The sequence below is a fragment of the Anser brachyrhynchus genome (assembly GCF_964034855.1).
Source record: "Anser brachyrhynchus genome assembly, chromosome: 5".
In the NCBI taxonomy this organism is placed as follows: domain Eukaryota; kingdom Metazoa; phylum Chordata; class Aves; order Anseriformes; family Anatidae; genus Anser; species Anser brachyrhynchus.
Window position 1 is genome coordinate 6,869,449 of NC_137699.1, and position 14,531 is coordinate 6,883,979.

At 39.3% G+C, this 14,531-nt stretch overlaps 1 protein-coding gene across 13 annotated transcripts in view; it reads right to left on the reverse strand.

Moving 5' to 3' along the window:
- The window catches only part of KIAA1549L (KIAA1549 like), a 145,703-nt gene that overhangs the window by 31,705 nt on the left and 99,467 nt on the right, over positions 1-14,531 (reverse strand). For 12 of the 13 annotated variants that reach the window (XR_013951354.1, XR_013951355.1, XR_013951356.1 and 9 more), the window contains 3 exons: positions 10,161-10,508; positions 3,469-3,566; positions 2,116-2,261 (listed from right to left, as the gene is read on the reverse strand). Coding sequence is in view for 8 of the 13 variants with exons in the window: in XM_080592247.1 (XP_080448373.1) it covers positions 2,116-2,261; positions 3,469-3,566; positions 10,161-10,508 (592 nt within the window). In the remaining 5 variants the exon portion in view is untranslated. The remainder of the gene's footprint in view (positions 1-2,115; positions 2,262-3,468; positions 3,567-10,160; positions 10,509-14,531) is intronic. The other variant, XM_080592245.1, reaches the window with a different exon arrangement.

Here is a 14,531-nt window from a genome sequence, read left to right on the forward strand (position 1 = left end):
TTTCCTCCAGCTACCCCCCAGAATAATTCTGGCAAACTCCACAGCATACACAGAGGTCTTTTTGTCTCTTATGAAGTGCAGTCACTCTTCCATGGTAGCACAGTATACTTATTTGTTACATACAGCAGTAAAACCTCCGCATCACTGGAAGTTATAAAAAGGTATATCACACAGAACATGTTACTGCAGTCATGACGGAAGAGTTCTTGGCAGTGTGGCATGTTCTACAGTTTGAATTACTTTAAAATGAAAGGGAGAGCATCTGCTCTTTTTAGACTAACACTGCAGAAGGTACAGCGATAAAAGTGAGAGTAGAATGGATCCTTCAAATCTACTGTATTTAATTAATTGACAACCGATTTGCATATCCACAGTATTATTCTCAGTAGAAAATGTTGAATACAACGCAGATAACTTTCTATTACTTCTAACAAAGATTAGAAAGAAATTCTTCTTGCAGATTAACAGAGCAATGTCTAACAAACCTGCCAATTACCAAACTGAAATGACAATGTACAATTTTTTTAATCTTTCAAGTCTTTTTCTATAGCTCATCAAGAAAACACATTTTGCCAGTGAGAAGCTATTTCCAGTATTTTCCCAGCCAAGTGTTATGCAGATACCATCAAAACAAAGTATCAGATTAATCTTCTGCTTAAATCAATTAATTCAAAACCAAAATTCTTACCAAATTCGTATCGGGAACTCATAAGACTTCTACAATGGAGAGACTTTGACCCAATACAAGTTCTGCACTTGAGCAGGAGCTATCATCTCCAAAAAAGGAGGGCAGACTAGCTAACATATAACCTTTGACCAGGCAAAAGCACTGCTGCCTTTGCTTTGCATGGATGGGGGCACATCTCCTCAATTTACCCTTCCTCACTAGTCCACTCCTGTCACCACAGCGAGGGGTTAAGTTTCTCGGGAGGAAATAAGGAGTCATAAAAGACATCCCCCAGTTAGGCTGAAAAACATCAGTCACTTTTCTTTATGTCCATTTGCTTTTCCTCCCCTTCCTTACAAACCAAGCTGTGCTTAATGTCATTAAGCCTTCTTCTACACAACACTACTACTTACAGCTTTTGAAGGTGATCTCCCAACTGTTCCCAGTCTCTGTGCTTTGGTTAGCCCTGAAGCATTCTCAAAGTACACAAACTGGACCTCTTTCAGATGAAAACAAACTGGAACAAATGCTCTAATGAGCATTCAGTCCATGGGTCACTTGAGACCTGTGCCAAGTGTGTGTATGGAAAAAGCAGAAATTCAGAAATGCAGACAGCATGGATGTCAGGCCCTCATTTATCAGCTGATTTGCTTTACAGAGCTGCTCCTGTTGGTCTGCTCTACTGCTAACGTGGATACAACCACTATGTTATAGTTGATCTCAGGAGGAAGAGAAAAGGCAGCTGATGCAAACTGCTACTGAGGGTTAACTGAATGGAGAGAATCCAGTGATTTCAAGCAGTATCAGCCAAGAGTTATCTTCTTTCAGTTTAATGAAGCGAGCTCAATGTTTAACAGAAAAACAGCTGCATTTCTTACTGTTCTCACCTTATTTTAACCTAGATCACCACATTTACTGGCAACAGCTTTTTTTCATGCAAAGCTGTAAAGGTTCAGACACATGACGATTGCTGGTGTGTTCAGGGGTCTGCCAGACAGCTGCCTCTTGCTGCTGAGCCCCGTCAAATACTGCAACTTCTGCTCTTGCCAACCAATACCCTCTATACCAGCTAGAAAATCCCCCCTAAAATTTCCACTGGATTTTGTGGTACAAATGAACTTTTTTACTACACCTTTAATTGATTAGTGAGCCAGCAGAATGCCATACTGGAACAAAGACTATCTGGTACATTACTGCTGGGTCTTACCTTCAGAAATGACCATTTCCTGGTGCTTCTGCAAGATGGGTAGTATTTATAATGTAGCTGCTTCTGCATTTACAAAGGGATAATCTTTTCTATATCCCCTTCAGTTGTACCTTCTAAAATACCTAACACCTTTCTCCAAATAATCATCTCTATTTGCTATATCCCATATACTCATTTGTATGCAAAACAAATTGTGTGGTTCTCAACGATGCAAGCTGGGTCTGCAGGTCTATTTTTTCACCTGAGTGAAAAGCTGATTGATCAAGTGGGCCAACAGACATTGGAGCTCTTGAACCAGGTGCAAAAGATGCCTGATCATGATGCTGGGCCTGATCCACCCCACTGGACTCAGGTATTCTCACTTTGCTGCCAATATCTGATGTAGACCTGTGCATTAAAAGAGAGAAAAAAAAAAAAGAAACTTTTGACATCCTGACTAATAGGTGAGACCTGTAGCCATACATACATGCCTGTCAGACACAGCATGACAAGCCTGCTAGGGATAAGATATCTGATTATGTTCTGGCATAAGTTCAGAAAATGTCTGAGAATTTCTTAACCTGGCGCTACTTTGCTCAAGTGTGTTATCACAGTTGCATAGAGCCCTTGCTTACTGCATCAAACAAATGCCTGTGACACGCAACACAAACAAAGAAAAAGCTTTACTGTAGCTAATCAACACAATAGACAACCATAGACAGTGTTATATTACTACAGTGCATATGACAAGGTATCATACAGCAGGTGACTACTATGGTAAGTAGTGCAAACTGCATGTGAGAAGTACTAACATCCACTGAAAAGATGTGTCCCAGTTGCTTTAGAGCTAAAATGTAATGGATAAACAAGAGTGTGCCAGAAAACTGTATCCATATCCTGAATATTTGGATGCAATTAGAATATCATTAGCAGACACTCAGAAAAAAAGTTTCCTTTGGTCTCAGTGCTCCACAGCAATTCTCAGCAGGCCTGTGGTGCCTTCAAATTGCAGTTGGCATCAGGCAGTGCACAACAGCACAATACTGAAGGCTAAATGAGCTCATCCACCACAGAAGTGCGAAAATTCCTTGAAATGCACTTTATCGAGTGCCTAAGTGTGAGGATATGCCAAAATGTATACACTGAGCTAAGGCAATCAGGTTTTTGCAAATATTTGGCTTTGGAAACACAGGTGTGAGATATCTGAAAGCTAGGCAAAAATCTCTGGACCTAGGGTTCTGATAACTCATCTGTATCATGTTGCAAGTCCTTAGAATAGAGAAAAGTAGGGAGAGTAACAGTGTGAATTATCTACCCTACATTTGCTATATGATATGCCATTATGCATTGCGTGAGTTGAGGCAATGAGTGTTTTAAAAGAAATCAGAGCCGAGCTTTCCTAATTATGTTGAAACTGATTAGCTAGCAGAAGAGAAAATTCATTGTTATTTCTTTCCTCTTGACATTAAAGAGAAAATAAAAATAGTATGTTTCTCATTTCATGGGTGTTTCTTTAACTAGACGGCTCCTAAGTGCCGCTTCAGGGTTTGGCTCAGTTCTTTCTAAAACAGTGGGTTTTAGAGTTCACACCTGAAATAAACCAAAAGATAAATACCTCCTGAGAGAGGCAACAGCCACAGGACCGGTTCTGGGAGGGACAGGAGGAGGAGGAGATCCCATTACCATCTCAGGAAGCTGAGAAAATCTATAAGCCTGTAAAAGAGAGAGAAAGATCTTCTGAGACAAGAAGAGATATCATGCAAATTAAAAAGCAAAATAAACTCAGAAATCAAATACCTGCTTTGCATGCTGGCCAACAGGAAGCTAGTATTTTGTAGCACCACTAGAAATACCGATTCATTATAGAATTTACAATGCTTGGGTGATTTTAGGACGTTGAAGAAAACATGAACAAATGTGTTCACAGAGGCAAAACAAAGTCTAATTAAAGCAAAAACTTATTAAACGCTGTCTCTGTGACACTTGTAACCTTGCTGGCAAAGCAGATCTGTTAAGATTACGTGAGACTCAACAGCTGCTTTGGACCCACAGGTAAAAAATCTCAGTATTTTCAATTCCTCCAAAAGCAAAAGATTCAGAAAGCATCCTCAGAGCAGCATCTGGTGAAATGAAACTGCCTGTAAGCAATGAATATTTCAACATTTTTTTCCAGCCTTGAAGAGATGAAAAGAAAACTCTTCACAAAAACCCCAAGCTCTGTAACTTTCTAAAGCAATAATAATTCAAATTATGTTGAAAAAGAAGAGTAACTCAGAGGAGCACACAATCAGCCCACTAACTCACAAAACTGAGCATTTTGCCCATAGCTGTTCTGGGTTTCATCACTAATACATGTGAAGGTCAAGTAATTGTGTGCGTGAAAGCTGTGGCACACAACAAATGACCTTTAGGACAACGTCTCTTCTGAATTCTCGGTAATGCTATAGATTAGAGGTTATAATTTGGCAAAATATGCTTAAGGACAGAGGGATGATTTCAATCTCTCTAACATTTCACTGAGACTTTTCTCCTACACATTGTGCTTTATTTATTGTTGTTTGTGTTTTTATTGACAACACTTCAGAGAAATGCCCAGGATTAAATATAAGATCAGAGCGATAGCAAATAACAAATTCTGGGGAGGCTCTGCAGTATCAAGATATATGCATTTGGACTAAATCTGGAGTCTGAAGTCCGGCATTTTGACCCTCTAAAAGAGAGGCATCTGCTTTACCCAGAGAATCTCCCTCGGCAAACAGCAGAGAAAGCTAAAAACGTGTTAGCAGGGGATGAGTCACTCTCCATCTCCTGCCTGTTGAAAGAGCCTACAGGATTTACATGATTAGCTCAGACTTAACACCTACATCTAGGTTTGAATTTGGCAATATAAATCCCACACTAAATATCTAAAACCACTATCTAAAGTAATCATCTTTACAAATCACACTTTTAGACAGTGCTCCATTATCTTTTTTCTCAAATAGCTGCAAAACCGGGTTTGCACACAGGAAAGATAACGTATCAAATGCTGACTTCTGATGTCAGTGTATCTAAGGGAAAAACAATACAGGCCAAGCATCTTTCTCCCACCTCTCACCCCCACCTCTTTTAAAGCAGGGTAAGCTCCCTCAAAGGCAAGTCTTTGAAAATCATTTTTCCCTTTCATGCCACCTATGATGTCTCTCAGTATTTATTTGCAGAATGCTACGCTGATATTTAAAGTATTTATTTCTTTAGGTGGAAAAATATGAAAATGCAGTGGTACATTTCCTACAGGTGTGGGAACTATTGATTTTTAATGAAAGAACTGTATAGAAAAAAAAATGCTGTTGCATCAAAGGAAACCTAATTTGTATTTCTCCTACTAGCACTGGACTTGAAATGGTCTGCAATACCTCTTCTGCATCCGAAAAGCTGGCGATGCTCTCCCAGACTGAACTGAACGCCTCCTTCTGGCTCCATAATCCTTTCATCCCACATCTTGCTCTCAGCATGCATTTGTACTGAGTATGAAATTATTTTTTCCCCTATTTTAAAGGTACAGGATATGTTTCAGAGTCGTTGGTGACTTCAGATACTACTGAGGATGACAGGGTTGAAGGAGAGATGCAGACTTGGGTTTTCTCTTGTGTATTAACGCATAGCTTTGAAATGTGGACATCAAAGGAGGCATTTTAAGGAATCAGAAAGAACGATTCACAAACTTCCTGCAACTTGCCCTGAAAATTTTGGGGAAAAAAGTTAAGTAGGAAATCCAAGCATTTATTTTGCTGCTTACATAGGAGATGAACGATTTTGAACGAGTGGCACCATTTTGCTAATGGCTGGGCGGAGGGAATCCTGTTAAAGTGAAAAATCCTATTAAAAGATTTGCTACACCTTACCAAGGCGCTGCCCGCTCTGGAGGACAGCAGTCAATCCTCCATTACGCAGAGCCTCCACAGAAACCAAAATGGTTACGAGAGGAAACTTTAAAATTTCTAGACTTTCTACAGTACATTGGAGTATTAGCGTTTTTCTACTTGCAAAACAAATGGAGACTAATGTTCAGATACTGTAAAGGCCACTCTGTTGGAGGCTTAGATGAGCCCTTACATACTAGATTGACATGACTGTAGGAAAAAAAAGTAACTTCACTGAAATTTGTACACTGTTGTACAGCCAATCTAGAAAACAAAACAAAACTAACAATTCAGCATGTGAGAAGATGCTGCTTTCAGAGAAAATTTGCCTGATTTTCTTCTGCAAAATGACTTTATCTTTTGAAGGTGGTGCATCACTTTTTCTGTTCACAAATATATAAATAAATAAAATAAAATTTACAAAGAGAAGCATTCTGAAAGGATTCTGAATGCTATTTTGTTCAAAACTGAGGACCTATGTAATATGGAGGCTATAATAATACTGGTAATGTTAATCACCTTTCAGATTTAGGACAGACTGCACAAGTACCAGACTGCAGAGCTCACACCACCCTTTCAGGAAGAAATATCAGTGAGGGAGCCTGTTTTTGCTAAAACACCAAATATTTAAAAAGCAAACCAGTGAAGATTTAAAATTAGTAACTGTGGTTTAGCAGGGAAACTTTGGGAAAGCCTCTGGGTCCAGGACATACAACACAACCTTGCAGAAGATGAAGTCCAGCCAAAAGGGGACACCTGCACCAGTTTTGATCAGTGTCTTGTACAAAAAACAGAAGTCTAAGGTATCACCTGTCAGGTTGCAGACAGGAGGAGTTTAATCAGCACACAACAACCAAAGTCTGAAGGAGAAACATTGCAGTTCACTTTAATGGTACATTTCACTGGCTGCAGTATCAAAGCCTTTTTACCACCTCCAATTTACAGATTTGTTTGTCTTGGGCTAAATTATTCAATGTTGCCTTCTAATTAAATGCCCATCTGCTTAAATCTCATCATAGGAATTAAAAGGGTAGTGTTTTTGTTTACTCACTGAATGATTTAAATAATTTGATTATTCAATTGCAATCCAGGAAAATTGCAAACATTGATTTCAGATGGATTTGATTTTGTTTTGCTAGCTGTACAGAGCTTTATATTTAGTTTATTAATTGTTACTAGAATTAGTTGAACTTTGATTAAACACTCACTTGACCTCTGTTAAACGCAGAGAAGCTGCGAGGACGCAGATTCATCACCAGCCACGCCGGCTGTAAGTCTGTCCACCTGTGCCTGCTATGCAATGCCAATTCTCCCCTCGGGATCAAATTGTGTTACTCTTACTTCTCTTTCCGGAGCGCTAACAAAGAGAGATGGAAACTGCCCCAGCCCTGTAATAGAGAGGCTTTTTTTCCCAGGCCGTAGCTCTCTGCTCAACTCAGCTATGTGAATTTCCAAAGCAGTAATATGATCTGCCAAGGTACAGCGCTCGTGGTCTGACTCCTGTTGTACTCTCTATTCTATACATCCCGTCCTCCAGTCTTCAGTATACCAGCTGGATGACAAGCACCCAGCCAAATACTGCTCATCTGGTTTTCAGAGGCTCCAGCACAACACTGCAAGTTTGCATTTTACTAGCTTTTCTCTGCCAGGAGAAGAAGAGAGCCCCAGATGAAGGAGCTCTGTTATCACAGGTTCCCCAGGAGCAGTTGACAGACAGGCATTCCCGCACAGGAGCTACAGAGAATTCAGGTATTAATGCTGGCACATAAAAACAAAAACGAACAAAAAATATGTAAGGTCTCAAAAAAAAAAAAAAACAAGCATGGAATAAGAAGAAAGCTACACACTCAAGAGACATACACAGCTTCCTGGTGGTGGGACTAGCCAGGAGGTTCACTCCAAAAAAATCAAAGATCCCTAAGAGACCTGAAGAAACCCAGCCCTGAAGTGTGGTTCTGGCCCCCTGAAAACATCTGACAAATACTTAGGAACAGACGGAAACACTGAGATGGAGATTATCATGCAGATTTTTGTTGTTTTGCCTCAACCTATTTATTATTTGTCCACTATAAAGGTAGAGAATGTCTACGTTACAAATTTTATACAGCACTTGTATCTCCTATGAAACGTCTTTGCAATAATAACACGTAAGTGATGGTTCTGAGAAGGGTGCACTCAAATTACTGGGAAATTTGTGGGATCTTGTAAAAGTTTGGAGTCCAATGTACGGACTGTGAAGGCCCAGATCTTACAAGAGACTGATGGGCTGAAGATCTTTATATATATATTGTATCTAGGGACCTATAAGTAAAGCCAATGTCTGCATTTGTTCCATCTAAACAGGAAAATCCTCTTAAATCCAAATTTCAAATGACAATAGCATTACTAATGTTGACTTTTAATTGCAACTAATAACTGAATTTTAAAAAAGGCAAAAATAAATAATACCTTGTTTGTAGAGTAAACGTCCTCCCCTGTGGAACAAGCGTCCTGGTGCTCGCGTACCTCTCACCCTCAAGCCTGCCAGCAGCTCCTCACTCATCGCTCAGCTCACTGAGCTGGACACCTCCGCTACAGCCACCAAACACACTGCTGCATGGCCTGGCCCAATCCACTCCCGAGTGCTCCCCTTTTCAGCACCTCCAGAATTACCAAACAGAGGCATCCTGGGCATGCAAACGGGTGCTAAGATGTCAAGAGCAGCAATTCTTGCATATTTTTCCAGCACACAGGTCACTCTGCACACACATCTCAACTGTTTTTTTTTTCAATTGCAATCCTCCCTTCCTCCCCATTTGAGCACAAATGGGTAAACAGATTAGTTAAAGTCAGCTTATATTTGGGAAACTGATCAGCAGAAAACTATGAATTAACAGCCTTTATCCAAGCTCCAGTAGCCTGTGACTATCCTAGCCCATGGCAATCAATTAAAATATAAGTGTCTTTGGGGAATTCTTTAGCACTATCTTGAAAACCCCGGAAAGAAAACCAAATGCTTACAGGTCCTAAAACATGCAGATGATTGAGTAATGAGTCTTGAAAAGAAAATAGTGAAGCATTCACCAAAAAAGTATGGCTATTACATTTTCTTAAATCTGTCACCATACGAGGTTTTTCAGTTCCTTTTAAAAAGACTTTCTCAAGTGTCAAAGTAATTTGACTAGCTATTAGCTATCTCTTAAGCTCCTAATCAAATTCAAACCATAAAATATGATTAGAAGCCATACATGAAGTTCTTCAGACCAATTTCAAAGAGCCAAAAATATCCTTTAGCATGGTTTAGACAGTACCAGCATGAACCTCGGATGGCAGTGCCATTGGCTTTCACTTATGTTTAAAATAGTTCAGAAGCAGCAACCGTTAATGTATTTTTTATTGTCATGGAAAGAATTCTTAGTAATAGTTGTTTTAAACTGAGGACACTTTTCTGCATTATTCTCTTATTCTAGCCAGTCAGGGACTCGTTCTTTCAAAACAATAAATTTATTTCTGACAAAAAAAAAAAAACTTAAAGTGAACAACTTAAATTTAATAAGGCTTTTTTTCACACTGATATTGACAAATGGGCCATTTCTCATCTGAAAGCAATCATCCCTGGTTTAGATTTGTACCTGACATACGTGAAAAAAAAAGATTTTGTTAAGTTTCAGAATACAGTATCTGGGAATTCAAGAGTAGCTTGACCTGCCAAGGATACCCACAGTACTACTGCTATTACTGTCTAGATACCTACAAAATATCACCAACAATTCACATCCGTAGACATCAATTCTTAATGCCTTTATTACTTCTGTAAGATAAGGAAATGTTAGCTGCAATTTGAGGTTAGAAAGTGAAGCATAAGAAGTGACTTACATAAGGTCAACCAAGAAACCCTCAGGCCTGAACCATCTCGTGAGTCCCACGCCAATAGCTGTAACTGTAAGACTGTCAGTATCAGCCCATGTTTCAGGTCACTCGGATTATTACACTTGGGTCCCTGTCTTGGTATGATGTTCCTCAGTGGCGGAACTTGTGCAGAAGTGTTGAATGTTTTATACCCAGCTATGTATATATCTGTTTTACAAAACCAGACCGATTCCAAATATGCATTCAGTGAACAGGAGGAGACATGCAAACCAGTTCTTGATCTACTGAACAGTCTGGAGCTTAGTGCAGCCCATTCTTTCAAGCAAAACTTAGACAAGACAACCTTACTGCTAAAATAGAGCAGCAAGAGACTTCATGCACTAGATGCATGTGTGAGGATATATACATACACCCTACTATCCAAACTTATTTACCATAAGCATGGCATTACACCTGGTTTTTAAACATGTAAATGAGACTCCATCTTCAAAAAATATGCCTCAGAGTAGAACTATCTTTATGATATTACAGTATACTAAAGAGAAGTTTCACTTACTGGTCTTGGTAGACTGTACTGATACATTTCTGGTCTGTATGTGGGTACCCACTGTACACCCCCTCTAGGTCGGGTCATGGTACCAGGAGCGCTGGTCACCACCTCTGAGTAGGGCAAGTGTGGTGCTGAGCTGTAGGCCTCCTGCCTGCTCTGTCCTCCGTGGCCCGCAGAGGCCAGGCTGAAAGCCTCTTCCAAGAGCATATGCATCTGTTGTCGAACCTCATCAATGGAGGGCTGAGAACTTAAAGTTGAGGTCTCTGAATGACCTTTGGCCTGACGGGACCTGGTGTAGCTCCGAGGCTCATTGACACGGTCAACATTGGTTTCTTCTATAATTTCAGGCTCAGTCTGTTGGATGGAGTAAAAGTATGTATATGTAAAGCTTTACAAGACAGTATTTGTGCTGCTCCACACAAAACATTCTCAAACAGAGATATAACATACAATGTCAAGACTTGTTACAGTATAGACACATGACAAGTGTTTTAAAGGAATTATGCCACGCAGGGAAGGACAATAGCCAGGGACTCAAAGACTCTTTCATATCCTTCATTGTTTGCTGCAAAAACTAGCAGGGACAATCTGTAACATATTAAATTGTTAAGGATTCACTTAAAAACAATTAGAATTAATGCTGACATTCTTTTCTTAGTTGTTAGTATCAACTGTGCCAGGAGGAGTATGGATCCCTAAATAGTACCATCACTGTGAAGGACTGCTTACAAGCAGCTGCTTGTTACAGCTACACAGACTGAAATTCTTTTGTTCACTCACACATATTAAGATTTCAGAATAATTAAAGTTTAGGAGTTCTCCTGAAATTTCTAAGCCAGGAGCACCACCAATGACATCACAGGATAGATTCTGTCTTTTGCAGAAAATGTCCCAAACCAGCTCAGTCACCCTACCTAGCCAGACAGCAGTTACACAGAAATTTATCCAAAACTAACGTAGAGACAGTGAACAAAGCAGGTGCTCTAACAAGCAAATAGTACTCATGCAGCTTAACTTGAAGGGCAGGGTAGGGTAGTTCAGTTGGAAGGAACCTTCAAAGACCACCTTGTCCAACTGCCCGCTCACTTCAGGGCTAGCCAAAAGTTATACCATGGTATTGAGGGCATTATCCAAGTGCCTCCTGAACACTGGCAAGCCTGGGGCATCAACAACTTTGCTAGGAAGCCTGTCCTAGTGTTTGACCACCCTCACAGTAAAGACATTGCTCCTCATGCTCCATCTGGCCCTCCCCTGGCACAGCTTTGTGCCGTTCCCATACATCCTGTCATCGGTTAGCAGGGGAAGATACCATCACCTCCCCCTCTCCTTCCCCTCGGGAAGTGGTAGGGAACAATGAAGTAGCCTCTCAGCCTCCTCTTCTCCAGACTAGATGACAAAAGTGTCCTCAGCCTCTCTCCTAGGATACTCCTAGAGTTACTCCTAGGATAATAAGTGCAACCAAAGAGACTCTGAAACCATACTGCCCCAACTGAATGATTAACAGCCATAGTTCTTCTGTATCTCTATGACTGTAGAAATGTCAGTGAATGGAATCCCACAAGAGACCTGTTAGTACCCAATCCGGAAATAAATCAGGTTTTATACTACAACCCCTTGGTGAAGCCATTACAGCTCTAGATTCTTTAATCCTGTCCAGTAAAAGAAAATAATGTCTAAAATAAATCATATGAATAATGGATTCTTAATAATGGCACAATATTAAGCCAGCTTTGATTTATCAGTTTGAAAGTTGGCATGAAGATTTTGGAGGAGACTGGTGATAGTTAATCGTACTCAAGTTTTAAAATATATTTCAATTCATCCTATCACTTTCTGATGCATTTTATTTGCTTTCATAACAATCAAAACACATAGGTATTGTAAACAGACACCATTCTATGTTAATGTTAACATAAAAATCTGGATATTGTTCAGACATAGTTACTATATAATACAAAGAATGAGAGTAACATGAAGAAGGAAAATTAAGTCCTGTATGGAAAAGCAGAGTTTATGCACTTCTGGTACAACTCTGCTGCAACTGTATCAGTAAAATCCTTTGTGTAAACATTAATCCAGAAGCTTATTGATATAATTATATTAATGCAGCTTGTAAATAAAGGTGCACCAGTAAATTCTTTTGCATATCGCTCTCTTAGGCTTTTATAATTAGGTTGGTTTTTTTCCTTTTACACCAAAACCAGATTAATTTTTTTCTGCCCTAGCATAAAGATCAGCAGCAGCTCAAAGGTTCTAGACTCTTCCATTACAGCATTTGCTCTACTCATAATTGTCTTTGTATATGCTGGAAGTAATAAAGATGTTAATAAAGTTTGCTTGATCTACTTATTAGGTAAAGGTGACAATACTAAACCCTGGTGGGATTATTTAAAACTAAAAGGTGACCTTCAATAATAATCCATTTACAAAAAGATACTATAAAGCTAAATACTATACTCAGAACATCAAACAGTAGAATTTACAGAAGCTACACATTCTATACAGACAGGGATGTAATTATTGACCTTATTTTCTGACCAGTTTTTAGCTTCAAGAAACTGGACCGTGATTTAAAGAAATATCACAGAAATCATTATACAGAATTAACTATTTTAGACAACCATAATTGAAATATCAGATATTTTTATGTAAGGGGAACCATTTAAAAATAATTATAAAAGAAAAGAAAGAAGAAAGAAGCATTGATAGTATGGAACGGCAGATCTTGAGCTCTTACTTCCCTCTCCTATTTGTAGAGCAATGCAAAATCAGATAGAGCATAAACTCTTATGACTTTGTTGTTCATACCAATCTAGCAATTCTTAAGTTTCTTCAAGAAAGGGAAAATTTAATCTTTTTTCTTATTAAAAATAAATAAATAAAAATCCACCACCATTTATCATGGTTGGGAAATTAAACTTCAACACATAACCTAGGCAGACTGGTAACAGCTCAGAAAAATAGAATGCCATTTATTGATCTGTAAAAATCTTGTGACTTGAAGATAACGAGGTACCTGATTCATGAATTGGATCATTTGGAACTGCTTATAAAGCACAAATTTCACATTTAGTTGGTGGAACTTGCTGCTAAGTAATGTAGTGGGAGGAGGTTAGCAGGAGTCTGAGGAGGGCGGAACATTTAGAACAACAAGGCAGATGTCAAAAAGCTGTATGAGATGTTATTAGATAAAAAAAAGTAAGGACACAAGGTTCAGCATAAAAAGAAGCCTTAATTCATAAGTACATTATATCATTCATGATCTTTTAAACCCAATTTCTCAAAAAACTGCCACATGAACTTAATGGCTAAAGAAAACAATCCAATAAAAGAATTCTTTTGGACCAATGCCTCAGCTGCAACTGTCTGAAGTATGCTTGTCTCCAGAGGTCAGATTTCCAGGGGTGTTTAGATGCACCACGGGTGAGATCAGCACGGATTCCATGCATGAATATAGATTTAAGCGCCTGTGGGTATCCTGGGAGACCAAGCCTGTCAGATGCTTGGCACAGCACCGAGGTAGCTTGAACGGGAGCGAGGGAAATCAGCCCACGCTGCAAGCTGAGGCTGGGGAACTAGATTTCAACATCCTGTTCCATTTTCCCATGGCATTTTTCTGCTTTCAGACAGAAAATACTTCCACTGTTAGAAGAGGTGCACTGCAGTGAATCTGCAGCACATCAGGCAAAGAGAATTTTACGTAACCTATCACTAGAAAAAGACTCTGTCAGGGACAACTCTCCCTGCTACAATGTAAAACAAAAGGCAAAGGCAAACTTAGGTGCAACATGCACAGACCTCAGAGACTGTACATTTTTGAAAGTGCATAATAAACTCATTACGCTACTTCCAGGGCTATTAGCAAACTTTCTTGAAAATCTATTTTTATACATTATAATATACACAACTTACTCAAATATATTTTTAAAATCTTCAGCTAAATACTTATGTCATATTCATTTTGCACTAGTGGCAGGAGGCCATGGCTGCTGCTAGAATGCTTTCAATATTCATTTCAGGAAGGTTTCACCTAGAAATTCATCTTCATGGGCAGCTGAGCATTTTGTACACAAGGTGGACTGAAAAATTCTACTTTGGGCTACTTGTATCTTCAGTTTGGGTGTATGGTGTGTAAACTTATAACTAGTGTATGTTCAGATTGTATAAGACAACTAATTTAGCCTTATGTTGGCTGTGTGAGTTCCTCAGACCACAAACCAGTGCAGAATTTACTCTGGCTGGTTTTGACATTTACCTATTCAAAACTCTCCCGGTTTTGATATAGTAAGAGGAGAATGAGAGTGTGGCCAATAGCTGTTCCTAGGGGATTTCCACATATCTAGACTTAAGCGCAATTCCTACAAGTTGGTTGTCCAT